This window comes from Manis javanica, chromosome 10 (genome assembly GCF_040802235.1).
Source record: "Manis javanica isolate MJ-LG chromosome 10, MJ_LKY, whole genome shotgun sequence".
In the NCBI taxonomy this organism is placed as follows: Eukaryota; Metazoa; Chordata; class Mammalia; order Pholidota; family Manidae; genus Manis; species Manis javanica.
In genome coordinates, this window is record NC_133165.1 from 52,121,843 (window position 1) to 52,140,591 (window position 18,749).

The 18,749-nt window shown below is 42.5% G+C and overlaps 2 protein-coding genes across 10 annotated transcripts in view; both read right to left on the reverse strand.

Annotated features, from left to right (window-relative positions):
- Positions 1-13,403, reverse strand: part of VWA3A (von Willebrand factor A domain containing 3A) — a 53,669-nt gene extending 40,266 nt beyond the window's left edge. For 5 of the 8 annotated variants that reach the window (XR_012122281.1, XR_012122280.1, XM_073215460.1 and 2 more), the window contains exons 1-5: positions 13,240-13,403; positions 9,135-9,222; positions 5,522-5,645; positions 1,290-1,414; positions 1,121-1,198 (exon numbers count right to left, since the gene is read on the reverse strand). Coding sequence is in view for 6 of the 8 variants with exons in the window: in XM_073215460.1 (XP_073071561.1) it covers positions 1,121-1,198; positions 1,290-1,414; positions 5,522-5,645; positions 9,135-9,196 (389 nt within the window). In the remaining 2 variants the exon portion in view is untranslated. Of the gene's footprint in view, positions 1-1,120; positions 1,199-1,289; positions 1,415-5,521; positions 5,646-6,901; positions 7,000-9,134; positions 9,223-13,239 lie in introns of those variants that run through there. The other 3 variants (XM_073215457.1, XM_073215459.1, XM_073215461.1) reach the window with 3 other exon arrangements.
- Positions 13,404-13,924: 521 nt separating this feature from the next.
- Positions 13,925-18,749, reverse strand: part of MOSMO (modulator of smoothened) — a 96,095-nt gene continuing 91,270 nt past the window's right edge. The window contains exon 3 of one of the 2 annotated variants that reach the window (XM_073215463.1): positions 13,925-15,261. In XM_073215463.1, the coding sequence (XP_073071564.1) occupies positions 15,233-15,261 (29 nt within the window). In that variant the 3' untranslated portion in view covers positions 13,925-15,232. Of the gene's footprint in view, positions 15,262-16,227; positions 16,438-18,749 lie in introns of those variants that run through there. The other variant, XM_036992389.2, reaches the window with a different exon arrangement.

Genomic DNA, 18,749 nt, shown 5'->3' on the forward strand with positions numbered 1-18,749 from the left:
TTGCAAACCATTCCAATGGCTGGTTGGACACAAGCATGTAACAGATGTTAAAGATAAGTACTCATCCCTTGAATTTAACTGAATTACCTTCATTGGGAGCAGGTCGGATCTGGGAGCTTAGAGAAGGGAAAGGAAGGCCTTTGAATATGAAATCGTGGGGCAGTGGGTGGTGGGTAGAGTTTTAAGCCATGGAAAGAACTAAGAATGTGAGTTTCAAAATGAGACATGCTTGTCCTTGACATCCAGCTCTGCTATTGACTAGCTGTGTGACCTTGGACAGGTGTGGTAATCTCTCTGAGTCCAGTGTCATCATCTCTAACATGAAGATAGTAATAGGACTCTATCCAGGTCAATTTGCCAAGTCAATGCACCGAAAGCCAATTCCCTGAAAACCCATTTGCCAAATGGCCAATTAATTGAATAGATTTGAACATTCCTTAAAATGCTGGCTTCATAATTAAAACCAATCAATCAAAATATTGCAGACTTCTTCCTGTTTAAACCTTCCAACCCCATAAAAATTGCTATAAAAGTTACAGTTAACACGTTTTGATAAATCTGGCAAATTGGTCAGTTAGCCATGAACTTTTGGTTAACTGGCTTGTGGGTAACTGTATTTTGAGTTCTTGTGAGGATTAAATAAGAAAATGCATGCAATCCTTAGAATTCCTGACACATTAATAAATGTTGGTTATAACCATTTAGGAAGCCTCAGGCAAACAGCAGCCATGGGTCATGTGTTGCTATAGTGGGGATGGAATATATATGCGCTCTCAAAACTGTCTTGGGAATGGGAGCCAGCATACTTTTGACATACATTTGCAAATGTCTGAACCCAACCACTTTGTTACTGAAGTGGTCACTCTTAACGGTTCACGGCAAGTGAAGCTGTGAGGTTTTATGTGTTCATCCAAAGGGACCACAGGTTTTAAAAGGCTGAGAAAAAACTGAGATGGTCCAACCTCTTTATCTGAGAAAAGGAAATGGGGGCTAGAAGTAGGAAGAGACCCCACAAGGTCCCCCAGAAATTGTTGTTTGAACAAAGTTACTTTCAGACTGCTGAAACGCAGTAAAGCTTGAGCTCTGCAGGTGTTGAAAGGACATGGAGAAACATACTTACTCAGAAAGCCTTGATTCAAATTGGTGGACGATCTGGGTGGAAAAGTGCATTTTCCTCTTGACATTGCTGCCCTCCTCCCTGAAGAAGCAAAGTCTGTGAAGGGGTCTACAGGCCTGGGGACTGGGTGCATCACGCAGGCTTGGGGTGAGGGAAATGGCTTCAGACTTACAGGAGGGCTGTGCCCTGGCTTATCAGGTCAGCCAAGGTGAGCCTCTCAAACTTCAAACTGTGCGTTGAAAGCCAATCTTCCAAGTCTTCCCAAGCTGAAGGCTGGGTCTCATCTCCTTGCAGCCTCTGTGAGATAGAAACCAGAGTGCAGATAAAGTGAAGGTTCCTAGGGCCAGGATTCTCACCTGGCCCTGGTTGGCTAGCTCACACACACGTGTGGGCAATATGTTGTTACTGACTCAATGTAAAGAGCTCCGCTCAGCGCTCTGGGTGACACGGTGGCACGGCTGCAAGGCTGCAGGAGAGCAGAGAGAGCAGTGGCTGCGGGGTAGAGAGGACCAGAGGCAGAGACTGGCTTGCTGCATGCAGACTTGCTCAGAGTAGACAGGACTCTAGTGATTGACCTGCCACAGTGGAAATAAAGTTGGGTATAAACCCTTTCACCCCAAGAAGGATCCACTGTCATTTCTCTGGTCTCATTGAATTTATAGTGAACTTGCCTGGGGCTGAAACCCATTGGTTTCAGAGTCAAACAGTAAACTGCGGAAAGAGAGTGCAAGCCTGAGGACACCCACAGTTCCCTCCACATGGACACCCACGGGTTGCCAGCTCTGAGTGGTCCCACCTGAAAGCAGTTTGTTTAAGAACTTGCCTTGCTGAGGAAACAGATGACTGCTGAGGCCTGTGCTCTGGGCCTGTTGCCCTGGAAATACCATCCTCATTCCTCACCTCATCCCCTAATGTGGCTAGACAGTTCAAGGGTCACTCACCACATCCTGCCTTGTGAGAGACTGAGTATACACACATACAATGGCCTGACTGTATATGACCATGGGACTCTGGCCCACAACCTACAGCAACCAGTGCATGAAGCCAAACCACAGCTGTACAGCAACTGGCCCAGAAGGATCAGGACTCTGCAAGGACTACGAGCTTTCCTAACTTTCAATCCTATCTTCAGCTCACGACCAACCCGAGGAAGCCAGTTAAACCGCAAACCAATTACATGAGACGCCTGGCTTCTAGTTGGCCCACCTCCAGCTTCCCCAGGCCAACAACTGCCTTCAGCACCTCCCTGAAGCTTCCCTCCTCCTTTTCTTTTTTCCCCACTATAAAGGTTTCCTACTCCCCTACCTGCCTTTGAGTCTCTGCTAAACAAAGGTGGCTGACCCCCTTGCTATAGCAAGTTCTGAATAAATTGCCGCTGCCCATTTGCTGTTTTATTTTCACATTTGTACTCTCTGTGTTTTTGTGGGTGTATGAGTTGCCTCCCTATCAGTCTGAGGGGTCCTCCACAAACATTTGCAGGGACTGATGGAGGAGGGAATAGGCTTATCCTACCCATTCCAGAGGCCAGAATCAGGAGGAATGGATACTTCAAAGAATTTCCTGTCCATCACAGGAGTCTGGCCACAAGATGGATTGCGCCCCCTTGCTTGTACCTAGTGACTCCTCTATCCCCTTCCCAGTGCTAAGCTCAGGATGTGGGTGGAGGCCTTGGTGGTGGAGCGGAAGTCATTCGTGGCAGCGTTCAGCAGTGGCCATGCTTTTTGGGAGCAGAAGGTAGAGAGAGCTGACATAGGGTTTGAGCCCACTTTGCCTTGCTCGCCTCTCCTGGAGGCCAGTACTTCTTCCTTTTTGCAATAGGAGTTTCTGAGCCCTACTATGAATGAGGTGTTGTTCCTGTGCAAACAAGAGAGAGATGTTCTTGCCTTCTTGGAGCTTACCTTCTAGTGGGGTAGATGGACTGAAGAAGAAATTGATGTACATGATTTCAGAAAGGAACATTCTATTAAGAAAATGGAGCAGGGAAATGTGCTAGAAAATGACTATGGTGGGGATGGGAGATCACTCCACTGGGCAGGGGGCAGAGGAGGCCCATTTGAGCTGAGCCCTATGCACAGTGGGAAAACACATTCCAGGCAGAGACTGAAGTGGGGAGGGGTCAGAGCGCTTAAAGAACAGAAAGGTGGTCACTGTGGTTGGAGTGTAGTGAATACAGGGTGGTGTGACACGAGAAGAGTCTGGAAAGGGGTGCAAGGCCTGGGTCAGACCAGGCTTCTGCAAGAGCTTCCAGGACAACCACTGCTGTTTGTGTGTTACCCCACCGGGTCCCCAGTCTAGATTCAATGTCGGCTTCACCTGTTTCTGGCATCTGCTTGACCCCTCAGTGGGTTCTGCTTGGGTGTTATTGGCCAGGGCTCTCACTGCACTGGGTGAAGTGGTGGACGAGGAGTTGAAAACTCTCTGCTGTTGCTGGCTGAGCTCCATTAGACAGGACAGAGGCTACAGAAAGAATAAAGTGTAGAGAAGAGTAGGAGAGAAGAACGGAATGCCATACACTGGGCTCTCCATTCATGAGCTTTGTGATGCTACATAAGTCACATGTCTCTTTCTTCCCCTGTAACATGGACCTTGTGAAGCTCTGGCACAGAATAGTACAAACACTTCTTGACAATGATCCTTATTTTCCCCTTATGTTTGGTCATACATAGAAAGTGTGGTCAAACTGAAACAAAGACAGTGAAAATAAAATGCTGCTATTATTATAGTCTAGGTAGATAGTATTGTGCACTGTAAGTTCTGTGCCTGAGGCCTGCTCACCCTCTGTTTCAAAGGGAAATTAGCAAGTATTGAAGATGTGTGAAAAACATGGATAATTAGTGAACACTTAAATAGCATCTCTATGTGTCAAGTACTTTCCATATACGAACTCATTTAATTCTACAAAGTGGTTTCCACCATTAACTCCATTTTACTGAAAAGGAGACAGAGGCCTAGAGATTAAGTAATTAAATTAAAAAAGTCACATGACTACTCAATGGTACAGCCGGGATTCAAACCCAAGCAGTTTTGCTCAAGTCATGCTCACAACCACACTATACTGCCTTTAAATTAGCACCAAACTGTGACCACCTTCATGAAGGATTGCAAGAGAACTGACTGCAAAGATAACGTTCTCCCCAGGTGATTCTGTGCAAAGTAAAAGAAACTGCTCTGGAACCCAACCACCTAAAATCGCAGTCTGGTTCCCACTAGGGGAAACACTGAGCTACCTCATACGAACACTAGATGCCACTCTTTTCATCTTTCAGGACTCAGCCATGTCTTTGGCCGATGACACTGAGCTTGGAAGACTTATAATTCAACTTACTTATTTTCACTTTATTTGCATTTGAAATGATTCATCACGTTTTAGGACATGGATTTCGCATTACTAATATTTGAAGGTCACTATTAAGCACATTATAGATTTTGACTGCAGGGCATACTCAATATATTCTAAAGTATGTGTTTTACATTGAGAATAGTTAAGATCTTTGTGTTGGGGCAAACCTCTCCCTCTTTCCCACTGCTATTCATTTATGAAGAAAAGGAGGCCCCAGCTGTGGCTGATAAGTGTAGGTGTGGTCCTTTATACCTGAGAAGTCATGAATTTGATAGGAAATTAGACTCATATAATCAACATCTGAAGTCATTGAAAGAATCCTTCAGAATCGCAAGATGATTGACATTTCCTCACTTCTTTTTAATTAAACTTGCTTTCCCATAAATGCCAATACTTGAGAAAAGTAAAACAGGACTACTTTCCTGATTGTTTAATTACCAGCATAAAAACTGTGTTGTTTTTGATAATCATTGTAAAGATATCATCTTTAAACCTTAGTGTAGATTATGTAGGTTGTTATAGGCCAGGTTTGCACCTGACAACCCCTTATGACAATAGCTTCTGTGTTAGGATGAACTCTGATTTCTAGACACTCCCCTCACCCTTAACGGGAAAACAGCTAATACCTTGGGGGTCAGTCAACCACAATTCTGGTTATTCTAGAGGCTAATTCTCCTGCAATAATTCTCTTGCTCTGATAGCATTTCCTGAAACTTTTTTTTTTTTTAAGCTAGATGTTAGGGAATCCTAAAAGAAAAATAAATCTCATGAAGGGGAATTTTAGAATTCAATTTCTTAGTCTTCAAGCTTTGATAACATGGACAAAATCTTCATATGTTCCTAAATATTTAATGATATAGCTAAGAAGGCTATAAAATTTCTATAAACAGTATATTCTTCAGTCATTTCTGAAGTTGGGAGATTAGAGATGAATGCTTCACTAATTTTTCTTTAGTCCTGAGATCCTTTGTGAAGAAATAAATACCCAGAATTTAATACATTCTGTATCCTCTGACTCTGATTTAGTGGGCACTGTGAGTTAGTGAAAGCACTATGGTTTTTACCAGTAAGTCCTGGGTCTGGTTAACATGTGTAACCAGAAGTCCATTGTCTGGATTTGGGCCAAGTCCACTGATATCCTTCTGGTTCAATTGCTTCTTTGCATGTCTGTCATTGTTTCTCCTCATGCTACAAAACATAAAGTGATTTGATCAATGCCCCAGCCCTGGACATTGACTCCATACTGCCAGGGCCTCCAGAAACCTTTCTATTTCTTTGCAGTAACGGGGAAGGGCTCCTGCAGAGTCCTGATAAAATGTGGACTCCAGCTTCATAAGACATTATATTCTACTGTTTTGTTAGTTAGAAAACTGAAGCCTTCAAGCATAAGATGATATGATGATCATTTACCCAGTCGTACTTTAAGATGGGTATGTTTCCCCCTTAACTCCCATGAGCAAAATATTGTTGTTTTCATTTGAAAAATTGGAGAAGCTGTGGAACCAGGGGGAAGATGGCGGCATGAGTAGGGCAGGGGAAATTTCCTCCCAAAACCATATATATTTTTGAAAATACAACAAATAAAACTATGCCTAACAGAGAGACCAGAGGATACCGTACAACAGCCAGGCTACATCTACACCTGCGAGAACTCAGCACCTCACAAAGGGGGTAAGATATAAGCCACAGCCTCCTGGGACCCAAGTACTCCCCCCATTCCAGCCCACTGGTGGGAGGAGAGGAGTCAGAGTGGGGAGGGAGTGGAAGCCCAGGACTGCTAAATACCCAGCCCTAGTCATCCACACTGGGAGCACAGACACACAGTGCGTGGTGTGCTGGATATTAGGGAAATGGAACAGTAAAACCTGTGAGCAGGTCCCTGAAGCTGGCTCCCCTGGGACAAAAGAAAAGTGAGTGCTTTTTGAAAGTCTTAAAGGGACAGGGGTCTTACAGCTGGACAGAACCATCCTGGCATACTCAGGCCAGCAGCTGGGAATCCCGGGGAACTTCAGGCGCCCTAACCCCCTGGGTGGCAATGCAGCTCTGAAGTCCCTCATGGCGATAAGCAGCCTGCTGCTCATCCTCCCTCCTGCGTGGCCCCGGCAGAGCAGCCTGGGAGTGGCCACGCCCACAGCAGCTGCCCAGAGCCTCCTCCCAGTGCGCAGCCACCCAGGTCAGACCTGGGGCCGCCGCTGGTGCACAGCTGCCCTACTCAAGCAGAGGTGTGAAGGGGCACCATTCTCGCAGGAGAGCACACCCGGCATGCCTGCCACTCCCCGCAGAGCTCTGGGCTGCCCCACCAGCCGCAGCTCAGAAAATTAACCTGGAGCCTGCTCCCGGTGTGTGGGTAATCAGCACAGGCAGCAGAGAAAGGCAAGGTGACCAGCAAGCAGGAAGGGACTTTGTTCTCTCAGCTGATACACATGCCACCTGCCTACAATTACCTCTATTGCCATGAAAAGGCAGAAGAATTTGTTCCAGTCCAGAATCACCCAGACAACCCCTGAGAGAGGACTGGGGGAGATAGATTTAACATATCTTCCTGAAAAAGAAATAAAAATACAGGTCATAACCATGCTGATGGACCTACAGAGAAATATGCAAGAGCTAAAGGATAAAGTTGGGAGGGAGAATGCAGAAATAAAACAATCTCCGGAAGGACTTAAGAGCAGAGTGGATGAGGTGCAAGAGGCCATTAAGTGGAATATAAATCAGAGAGCAGGAATACAGAGAAGCTGAGGCAGAGACAGATAAAAGGATCTCCAGGAATGAAAGAATATTAAGAGAACTGTGTGACCAATCCAAACACAACAATATTCCTATTATAGGGGTACTAGAAGAAGAGAGAGAGAAAGGAATAGAAAGTGTCTTTGAAGAAATAATTGCTGAAAACTTCTCCAAACTGGGGGAGGAAATAGTCTTTCAGACCATGGAAGCCCACAGATCTCCCAACACAGGAGACCCAAGGAGGATAACAGCAAGACATATAATCATTAAAATGGCAAAGATCAAAGATAAGGACAGAGTATTAAAGGCAGACAGAGAGAGAAAAAAGGTCACCTACAAAGGAAAACCCATCAGGCTATCATCAGACTTCTCAACAGAAACCTTACAGGCCAGAAGAGAATGGCATGATATATTTAATGTAGTGAAACAGAAGGGCCTTTACCCAAGAATACTGTATCCAACACGATTATCATTTAAATATGAAGGAGGGATTAAACAATTACCAGAGAAGCAAAAGTTGAGGGAATTTGCCTCCCACAAACCACCTCTACAGTATATTTTAAAGGGACTGCTCTAGATGGAAGCACTCCTAAGGCTAAATAGATGTCACCATAGAAAATAAAATCACACCAAAGAAAGCAGACCAACCAAATACTAACTAAAGGCAAAAAAAAAAATAAAATCAACTATGCACAAAAGCAGTCAAAGGAAATACAAAAGAGTTCAGATTAAAACACCTAACATATAAAGAATGGAGGAGGAGGAATAAGAAGGAAGAGAAATAAAGAATCATCAGACTGTGTTTGTAATAGCTTAATAAGCAAGTTAAGTTAGAAGATTAGATAGTAAAGGAGCTACCCTTGAACCTTTGGTAACCATGAATCTAAAGCCTGCAATGGCAATAAGTACATATCTTTCAATAATCACCCTAAATGTAAATGGACTGAATGCACCAATCAAAAGATACAGAGTAACAGAATGGATTAAAAAGCAAGACCCATCTATATGCTGCTTACAAGAGACTCACCTCAAACCCAAAGACACACACAGACTAAAAGTCAAGGGATGGAAAAATATATTTCATGCAAACAACAGGGAGAAAAAAGCAGGTGTTGCAGTACTTGTATCAGACAAAATAGACTTCAAAGCAAAGAAAGTAACAAGAGATAAAGAAGAACATTACATAATGATAAAGGGGTCAGTCCAACAAGAGGATATAACCATTATAAATACATATGCACCCAATACAGGAGCACCCATATATGTGAAAGAAATACTAACAGAATTAAAAGAGGAAATAGAATGCAATGCATTTGTTCTAGGAGACTTCAACACACCACTCACTTCAAAGGACAGATCCACCAGACAGAAAATAAGTAAGGACACAGAGGCACTGAACAACACACTAGAATAGATGGACCTAATAGACATCTACAGAACTCTACACCCAAAAGCAGCAGGATACACATTCTTCTCAAGTGCATATGGAACATTTTCCAGAATAGACCACATACTAGGCCATAAAAAGAGCCTCAGTAAATTCAAAAAGATTGAAATTCCACCAACCAACTTTTCAGACCACAAAGGTATAAAACTAGAAATTAATTGTACAAAGAAAACAAAAAGGCTCACAAACACACGGAGGCCTAACAACATGCTCTTAAATAATCAATGGATCAATGACCAAATTAAAATAGAGATCAAGCAATATATGGAGACAAATAACAACAACAGCACAAAGCCCCAACTTCTGTGGGATGCAGTGAAGGCAGTTCTAAAAGGGAAGTATATAGTAATCCAGGCCTATTTAAAGAAGGAAGAACAATCCCAAATGAATACTCTAAAGTCACAATTATTGAGATTGGAAAAAGAAGAACAAATGAGGCCCAAAGTCAGCAGAAGGAGGGACATATTAAAAATCAGAGATGAAAAATTAGAGAAGCTGCTTACCAATGATCTTCCAGAAATTTATTATCTCGGCCATGGAAGACATGACTAGTATGCATAGCCATTATGAAAACACCCAATGCTTATTTTCCTGTGGAGGAGAAGAATGTCAGAAAAGAGAAGTGTAAATGCATCTATATTTGCTCAACTTCTTCAACTTATCATTCAGTAAATATTTACTGAATACATGCTAGGTATCAGGCTTTGTGCTAGATGCTAAAGATACAACAGTGACAAGATAACAAAGGTTTCTCACCTTCGGCACTTTGCCATTTTGGACAGGGTAAGTCTGTGCTGTGGGGCCGTCCTGTCCTGGGAACTGCAGGATGTTCAGCAGCCTCCTGGCCTCTGCCCACTTGATGCCAGCAGCAGCCCTGCCCCAACTTGTGACAACCAAAAATGTCTCTAGACCTGTCCTAATGTCTCCTTGCAGGAACAATCATTCCCAGATAAGAACCCCTGAGCTAGACACCTGTCCTTGCAGAGCTTCCATTCTAGAGGGGGAGACTGATGTTAAAAATTAAATATAGTAATTATAGATTGTAGAAAATGCTAAGAAAGTAGTAAACATGATGGTATGATAGCAAGTAATCAGGAAAGGGATCTACTTTGCATGGCTAAGGTGGTCCTTGAAGGTGACTTGAACTTAAGACCTTGAAGGATAGCAAGAAGGTGGCCGTGTTAAAAGTGTGTGAAGGCTGCACTAGGCAGAGAGGATGGCAAGTGATGGTAATGATCTCAAGAAGGGGGAGGGGAGAGGAAAAATAGTGAGATGAGGCTGAGCTCTTTGAGAACTGCATCTGCACTCAAAGGGCTGAGTCCCTGTAGCCCACTCCTCACAGCTCATTTCATCAGTGGTAGACAGGTACAAGGTGGATCAATCAGATCCTCTCTCTGGAATTTGGAAGTAAGAGCTGTGGGGCCACCATGAGCATTTGGTGAAAAAGACTGTCTTCAGAGGAAAGTGGAATGAATGCTCATTCCCTGCCTTGCTTTCCCTGGGCTATTCTCTCCTGGCTTCCTCCTCCCTCTCTGCTGCCCCTTTCGATCTCCTTTGCAGGCTAAACCTCCTCTGTGTGAGCATTTTAAGTCAGTTCCTTGAGGCTAAATCATGCATACTCTTTAATTTCTCCTCTTTTCTTAGGCAAACTTATCCTTGTCCATGGCCTCAATGACCACGTATATATCAATGAGACCCAGTTGTATGTCAAAAGCCTAGACCTCTCACTCTGACTCCAGACCTCTGTGTATTCACTAACATTAGATATTTCCATCTGGAGTAGCTCAAACTCAACATGTTCAAGATTGAATGTATATGCCTTACAAACCTATCCTATTCTCATTGTTCTCTAGCTTAGAAAAAAGAGCCACTATCCATCCACTTCTGAGTCAGAAACCTAGGAATTATTCTGGACACCTCATTCCACATATCCTTTCTATCACCTGACATTGTTCATTTAACCTATCTCAAATCTCTCCACTTATCTGTCTCCACTGACATTCCTCATGTCCAAGCTATCATCTTCTGTGCCATAGGCAAATGCAGCAGACCCTGACTGGCCCCCTACACTTCTCTCTGAAGCCACAGTGATCTATTGAAAACACAAACCCAATGTCAGGTCCCCCTTCTCCCTCCTGCTTAACACTGTTCAAACTTAACACTTTCTTTCTAGGATGCAGACTGAGATCCTTCTGCAGGTCTGGCTGTTGCCCACCTACCTCTCCTGCTTTCCCACTGCTCTCTGTGTGTCCCAACCCCTTTCCCTTGGAGGAATGCTACACAGTTCCTTTAACCATGGGGCCATTTCATGTACTGTCTTTACTCTGGAACATCCCTTCTCCTCCCATTCATCCTTGACATTTCAATTCAAATGTCACTTCCACAGGAGTCTTCCCACCATCCTGCTCTACTTCAGGTTCTTTTGTGTTATGTAAACTTTCATAGAACTGTGTTCCTTTTGGCAGCATACTTAATTTAGAATCATACATTCATTAGTGTGATTTTTTAAAACTGGGGTCTCTTTCCCATTAGACTGTAAGTTACATGAAAGCAGGGACTGCTGACAATATCTTAATAGGTGGGGAGGTGAAGGGGGGGAAGGAGTTTGAGAAAATGCTTTGGTTCTTGAATTTCTAATTACTGATCCCAGGTACTTGTGAGAACTGACTACCTTTTCTGCTCTTGGGTTCCATGAGATGTCCCTATTCCTTATAACTCCTTATTTTTTTTTGGATCAGCTAGCTCATATAGCTTTCTCTTACTTGCAACCAAAAAATATTGGCTGACACACAGCAAGAAACTCTAAATGGAGTTGTAGCATGAACATTAGAGTGTGTTCTTTTGAAACCATTAAATAGGCTAATGGTTGACAACTTGCTTTTCTCTTTTGGGTCTTTAATCTTTTACTCAGAGGATGCTGTTATCTGGGAAGAACCAGGTTAATGTGGCAATGTCTTAAAAGACAACTGGTTTTACTTCAGTATGCTTTGCTGGGAGACTCAAGTAGCAGAGACTGTTGAAATACAAATGCCTCTAGAATGTTAGACACCCCACCATATTTCAGTTCCCTTTTTCAGAGAGTGATTAATGAACTTAATGAATTCAGAGGCCTGCAGGACTGGATTCTGAGATGACCTTAGTGGGGTGATGGAGGATGATTTGGACAGCCTAAAACTAACAAAGCAGAGTGGTAGGCTAGAAAGAGCAGTGGACTTTTGGGTTCCTTTTCTGCAGAATGGAACGGGGGTAATAGTAACTTCCCTGCCAAGTGGATCAAATGAAGCTGAGAATGTAAAAAAGCTTTGCAAAATAGAACATACTATAAAAATGTAGAATACCATTAAAAATGTGCTGCATCTTTAAGCACTTTGGCATATGACACTTAAGCAATTGTTCATTCCGTGAACATTTAAGAGTGTCTGGCAGGTGCCAGAGAAAGCTGGTACTGGGGAGGCTGAGCTGAAGGGCACAGGACACAACTCTAACCCTCAGGCATTTGCTCAAATGAAACCTCATTAGAGGGGTCTTCTTTGATTACTCCATTTCAAACAGTAACCCCTCCACCCTGATTTGTTTTCTCCCTAGCACATTTTGTCATCTGATATTCCACATGTTTACTTATTTACTTCCTGGCTGTCTCTCCTTCTTTCTCCCCGACCCATCTACCCATTAGCAGTAAGATCTGTGAGGGTAGGGACTTAGCTATGTTCACTACTAGAATCCTTTTGATCACTGCCTAGAACATAGCAGCTGCTCAAAAAACATTTGTTGAATGAATGTACTCAGAGCAGATTAAGGGTTTAGACAAAGGTGAGTCGCATTACCCTGGAGAGTGGTCACAGATGGGGAAGAGTCATGCAAACCAGGAGAGAAGTAGAAGCCCTGATGAGTGGATAAAAGAAAACCTTCAGCATTTCCTGGTTTGTTAACCACTGGATCTAGGATTCTCTAAATATCCAGGATAAAGTCATTCCCAGGGTTTGCATTTTTAAGTGCCAAATAAGCTCTAGTCTTGCCCCCATCCAGTCCATTTTACATCTGCTGCCAGGATGGTTTTCTGATATGCAGAGTTTTTCATATGGCTCCCTGTCTGTAACCCTGCCATGGCTCTTCAAGGCCACCGCTAATCAAGTCGAACCTTCACAAGGTTATCATTCCATCAGGATCTGTTCCTACCTCTCCTTGTCTTCCAGCCTTCTATGTTGCCCCACAACCCCTACTTACACACACCTTGCTATTTCACACCCTTCTTTGCACAGGCTGGACCTACTTCTAGAAATGCCCCTTGCCCTTTCTATTTGACAAAGAAACCTAGTAACTCTTCCCTGAAACCCATTTGCTACTCCCAACCCCCACGAAGGAAATTATGTCCTCCTCTTACTGCCCCCTGGCTGTCTCACACCAAGTTGACATGGTCTTTCTCCAGAACAGCCCCTTTACTTCCTTGTCTACTGTTGAACCCCCAGCACCTGGCACAATGCCTGGCATGTAGGGAGCAGAAACTTAAGACCCCAGGCTCCCTAAATCTTTCTCATCCAGTCCAGAGCTTAGTGTCTGGGCCTCTCCAACCTTCTCTTACCACCTAGTCAACTCTTGGGACACCCTTACCTGCATTTCTGCATTTACTTGTCCATCTTTGGGAGAAGGATCTCTGGTCATCCCAGGATTGTGCTTTTCCTGGTTTCCACTTCTAGTTCCTCCAAACTCCTCCAAGCAACTTAACAGTGGAGCTTGCACTGCTGGGAAGTGTTAGCTGGTCTCCCGGGTAACGGACTGCACCACTGCAGCTTGAGGCAGGGATAGAGAAAAACCTTCTTTACCCCAGGGAAGAAATTACCATTTTGTTGTTGAGTACAACCTCTCCCTGGGCACTCTGCTTTTTTCCACCCCACAGAAGCTTGCAAGCTGGATCTGGACCTCTTTTCTAATTTCAGAGCCTCTGGGTCAGCAGAAAACGATGGTTTAGACCAGTAGAGCCCTGGTGCCTGCTGCCTTCCTGGTAGAACTGAAGAAAGATAGCAGAGCGTCTGCGACGTGTGAATGGCAGTAACCTTCTCTTCCTCCTGATTCCCTGGGGTCCTCCAAACACACTCCATGAGAGAGGTGTGGCAGTCCGTTAATCCCTGCCAGGTCCAGACCTACCCAAAGCTGTACTACAGCAGCAGGGTCAGGGACCTCTTAGCATCAGAAAAGATCACCTACTGCAGTGGTTCCCAAACCCAGGTGCCTATTAGAATCCTCTGGGCTATTTGCTAGGAAAACATACATACATTCTCATCTGGGAGTTTGATGCAGAACTGTGGCAAAGTGTGGGAACATGAATCTTCAGTAATGGCTCCAGGTGATTATGATGTAACCAGCCTTTGGTCCATAGTTGGGGGCCTCTTCAACTTCTTTTACGCAAAGTTGAGAGACAAAGTGATGTACCCAGTGTCAACCAGCTTGTAAGTGGCTAAGGGAGCTGCAGTTAATCTTATCCAGGTCATTCCTCAACATGTGTTCACTTTCTGAACTTTTAATTTTATAATTTAGAACATGCACTGCTTGTGGGTAATCATAGTATGGTAGAGAACCCCTTCAGATGTTGACCCCAGCAGTGGCTTCTACAGGCCGGATGAGAAACAAAACCCCTCAAAATAGAAAGTGCTTCCCTACCACTAGTCACTCTGGGTAGAATAGTCATGGACTGAGAACAGCATGTGTAGATCCAGGGCCTTTGGTCAACACCAACAAGCCAGGAGAGGAGGAGGATCAGAAAGAGGGAAGGAAGTTGAACACAAGAGTCACAAGAGGCTGACAGCAACCGACCAATGGCTACTCTGAATAAGAGGTGAGGGTCTTTGTGCCCATTTTATTGTAAATCCTGGGTAGAAGAGCCTGGCTGGCTTTGATGCACCATTTTTGGAGACATGGAGGCCAAAAACAATTTACCACCCTTACAACTTCCTTTGCTCCTGGATACATGGATTTTCAATGTGTTGTAAGAGGTAAAACCCAACACTGAAGTTATTGTTACTGCTTAATGAATTTTCTACTTAAATTTACATGACACACATACTCTGAATATATTTGTGCCAGCCATATAAAGCAGGTAAGATTTTCAGGCCTTATGAACAAGAGGAAAGCTACGTGTGGGTACCAACTTTCTCAGCTCTCCTCAGACTGTATGCAGCTTGTATTGAATGTCTTTCTTTTACCTTAGGTTTTTGGGACCTGATCAGTGTCAACTCCTCCATGGTCTGTATTTAGGATCTTTTACCTGGTCCCATTACCCAAAATATATTTGCTATGGTCTGAATGTTTTGTCCCCCCACCCCAAAGTTCTCACATTGGAAACCTTCCCCCTAAAGTGATGTTATTAGCAGATGGGGCCTTTGTAAGGTAACTGGGTTGCAAGGTAAACCTCTCACGAATGGGATTAGTGCCTTTATGAAAATGGCCGACAAAGCTTCCTAGCCTCTTCCACATGGGAGGATATAGGAAGTCTACAACCCAGAAGACAGCCCTTACCTAACTATGCTGACACCCTGATCTTGAACTTTCAGCCTCCAGAACTGGGAGAAATAACTTTTCTTAAAACGATGTTGCAGTTAACATTGTTTTACATCTTTGTGCACTGAGATTTTATTTCTGTAAGATAGACACAAAAGTAAAATGTATTACATCATGAAGACAATTAATGACTCTATAACATATATAGAGGGGGTGAGGACTTGATAATATGGGCAAATGCTGAAACCACTGTGTTGTTTACGTGAAACTATCATAAGATTGTGTATCAATGACACTTCAATAAAAAAGAAGGAAAATGTATGAATCTAGGGACTTTAAAAGACCCTAAAAACAAAGTTTCTTCTTAAGTTCACAGCAAGCTCATTTGCTGGTAAAACTTGAACTGGCATGAACCTAGTCAGTCTTTCTTTATTACACTTAATGTGAATATTTAGGCATTTTGTGATTATAGAATGCTGCCTCAGTCTCTGATGAGGATGATACATAATATATGGTGTAAGTACCTCCAAGAGGTACTTGTTTTTTAAATCTGAAAAAAATTGAGTTCCAAAGCTCTTAATTTATTGACAAATACTATGTGATATGTCATATTTAGTCCCTGTAGTCCTCATTTGTTGGAATAAGCAGTGTGGTGGCTTTAATGATTTTGTTTTCAGCATCTAAAACACCTTTTTGTTCACTAAAAAAGATATAATTGACACATAATAGTCTAAGGTGTACAACACATAAGGAAAATGATCACCACCATCAGTCTAGTTAACATCTCATTAAATTTATTTTTCATAAGCCACCTACTCTGTGGTATTTTGTTAGAAGCAGTTCAAACAGACTAAGACTGTATTACTATGTGATATATTGGTATTAGCTTGTATTTTGCTTTATTTCAAGCCAGTTAGCAGGTGTTTTTTGTTAGGTAGAGGAGCCTGAAGTCAACAGTGTTTTATGTGTAAAAGCCTAAGCTAACTGAAAGATTAAATGACATGCCAAAGCACGGAAGGTGAGGGAGGTATTTAAGTCAAGATGAAAGTGGGAGTGTATCAAGATCTTTTGGGTTAAAAGAGACAGAAACCAACTCAAAACGGCTTAAGAAAAGAGGGAATTTATTTGCTCAAATAACAGAAAAATCCAGCGATAGTTCTGCCTTGAGGCATGGCTTGATCCAAAGGCGAAAATGATGTTAACAGAAAGCTGTCTCCATTTCTCAGCTTCCTTTCTTCCTGATGGCTTTATTCTTAGGCAGGCTCTTCACGAGTGGCTGGCAAACTGGGACACCAGCAGCACTAAGTTTTCCCCCTAGATGTTGGGGAAGAAAGAGCATCTCTTTCCCAGGAGTTCCAGCAAAGTCCCAGGCATGGCTTGGTTACATGACATGTTCATTCTTGAAACAATCACTATGACTTTTGATTTGCCAGACCCAGCTTCTTCTGTGTCCAGTCCTGGAGCCAGTGGGTGCAATCAGCCCCATGAAAAGAGGTGGGGTTTTTAAATTTCTAAGCAAAGAAGAGGACATGGGTACAAGGCAAACATGCCTCTGATGGAAGCCAAAGGAGAGAAGGTAGTCCCCAAAGGTCAAGATACCAGAGATCAGAAAATCAGAGGGAAAAGGGACCTGCTCAGTGTTTGGTAGCAACACTTTGAGATGGCATGACCTAAGAGGAGAGTACTCGGTGTATTCAGGGAGAAGGTCCACAAGCATAGGGGTTTCCAGTTCACCAAAGCTGAACATGCTTCAAGCATGGGATGGACACAGAACTACTGTACCATTCAGCCTGGGACAGTTGATGTCTCAGCAGTAGTAAGTGTAGACAGATGGCAAACGACTAGAGGGGACTTCTCATGTGTGAGCCATGGACCTCTGCACAACCCTAAGGTAGCCCAATAACCAACAGATTTCCTATCAAGGCAGAAGGGATCTAGGTGATTGCTTTTCTTTTCTTTTTTTAAAAAGTGTTAAAGGGGGAACAGGGGATAACTTGTTTGGGAAAATTTCCCTGGGTGCTCAATTTCCTATAGGGTCCCAATAAAATCAATGTGTGACATAATCTAGTCACCAAAGAGGTTAGCAGTATAAAATAACATGTAGCGACAACTGCAGAGAGAAAAGTTGACAATGAGAGGGGAATGATGGAACATTAAACACAAACAGTAACATAAACTTTTTTTTTCAACAAAACATATAATATTCACTGGCTGTTTCTAAGTAGGGGCTACCTTTTATAATTGTTTGCATTCCACATGCAGAAGCAGCAAACCATAGATTTAGCTGCTCATGTGTGAGCCAAGGAATCATGCAACTGGGACGAGCTACTTTTATTTCCTTTAGACTAGCCAAATTGGCAACGTGGGACAGCAGAAGTAGTCCTAGATTTGAAGTCAGGGAACTTAGGTCTGAAAACCAGACACACCAATTACTATTTATGGAACCTTGGGAAAATTTTTCACCCTTGTGACCCATAGTTTTCTATTCTACATAAAATACTGTCTCCACTTCTCCTTAGAAGTAGAATGAATTAAGATGACATACGGAAAAACACTTAACATGAATTTAATGTTAGTGACTTTCTCCAAACTCTTATTGAATGCTACTACGTTTTAACCATAGTATTTTTAAATATATGAATTGCCTTAATAGAGTAGCTGATATGCTTCAGTTAGAATGTCAGGTTATTATGGTACTTGGCAGTTTCTATTATCTAAGGACTAAGTTCATAGCAGCATTATTTGTAATAGCAAAAACTTGGAAAAACCTTCTAAACAACTTGGAAATCAACAAGGGAAGAGATACATACACAAATACACACACTATACAGCTATTAAAAATGAGAAAGATCTATATTTACTGACAAAGCTATCCATCATAAATACTCCTTTTTAAGAAAGGAGTAGCAGATATGCATATGATCTTGCTTTTGTTAAAATAACCAAGCAGGCCACACCCATCATATAATATATACATATATGTGTACATGCAATATGTGTATATATATATATATAGATAGATAGATAGATAGATAGATAGATAGATAGATAGATAGATACACACACTCTCTCTTTATATGTAAAGACAACAGAATGTAAGAATACCCAAGAAACTATTCATAGCGGTAATCTCTGGTGGATTGTGGGTAGTTTTTTAATTACCTATACTCATAGACAATTTTTTTACAGGTATGTTACTAGGAACAAAAAATACTTTTGTCCCACTTAGGGTCATTATTCTCCATAATACCACTTAGGACAAGAGAAAGTTATGATGATTCTGACAGCAGAAAGGAGATAAAGTATTAGAGTGGTATATGTGAGTGGGGGTGGGAATGCAATACACAAGCCCATTCACTACTAACTCACTCACTACATTAGTAGAATCTGTAGAAGATGAGGTAGTCCAAAGCTTTCTTAGATACGTGGCTTGTTTTTTTTTCCTAGAGCAATTTATTATGGATAATAAGAAAGGATTTTCTTCAATTGGTTGTTAAACTGAATTTGCATTTTGCAATAGAGAACAAAGCAATGTGTAAGAGTAAGAGTTTTTCTTTTTAAGAAAATAGTTAAATTGTCTTAGACAACTAAATTAAATATTGAAACAACATGAAAAGAGTGTCAGA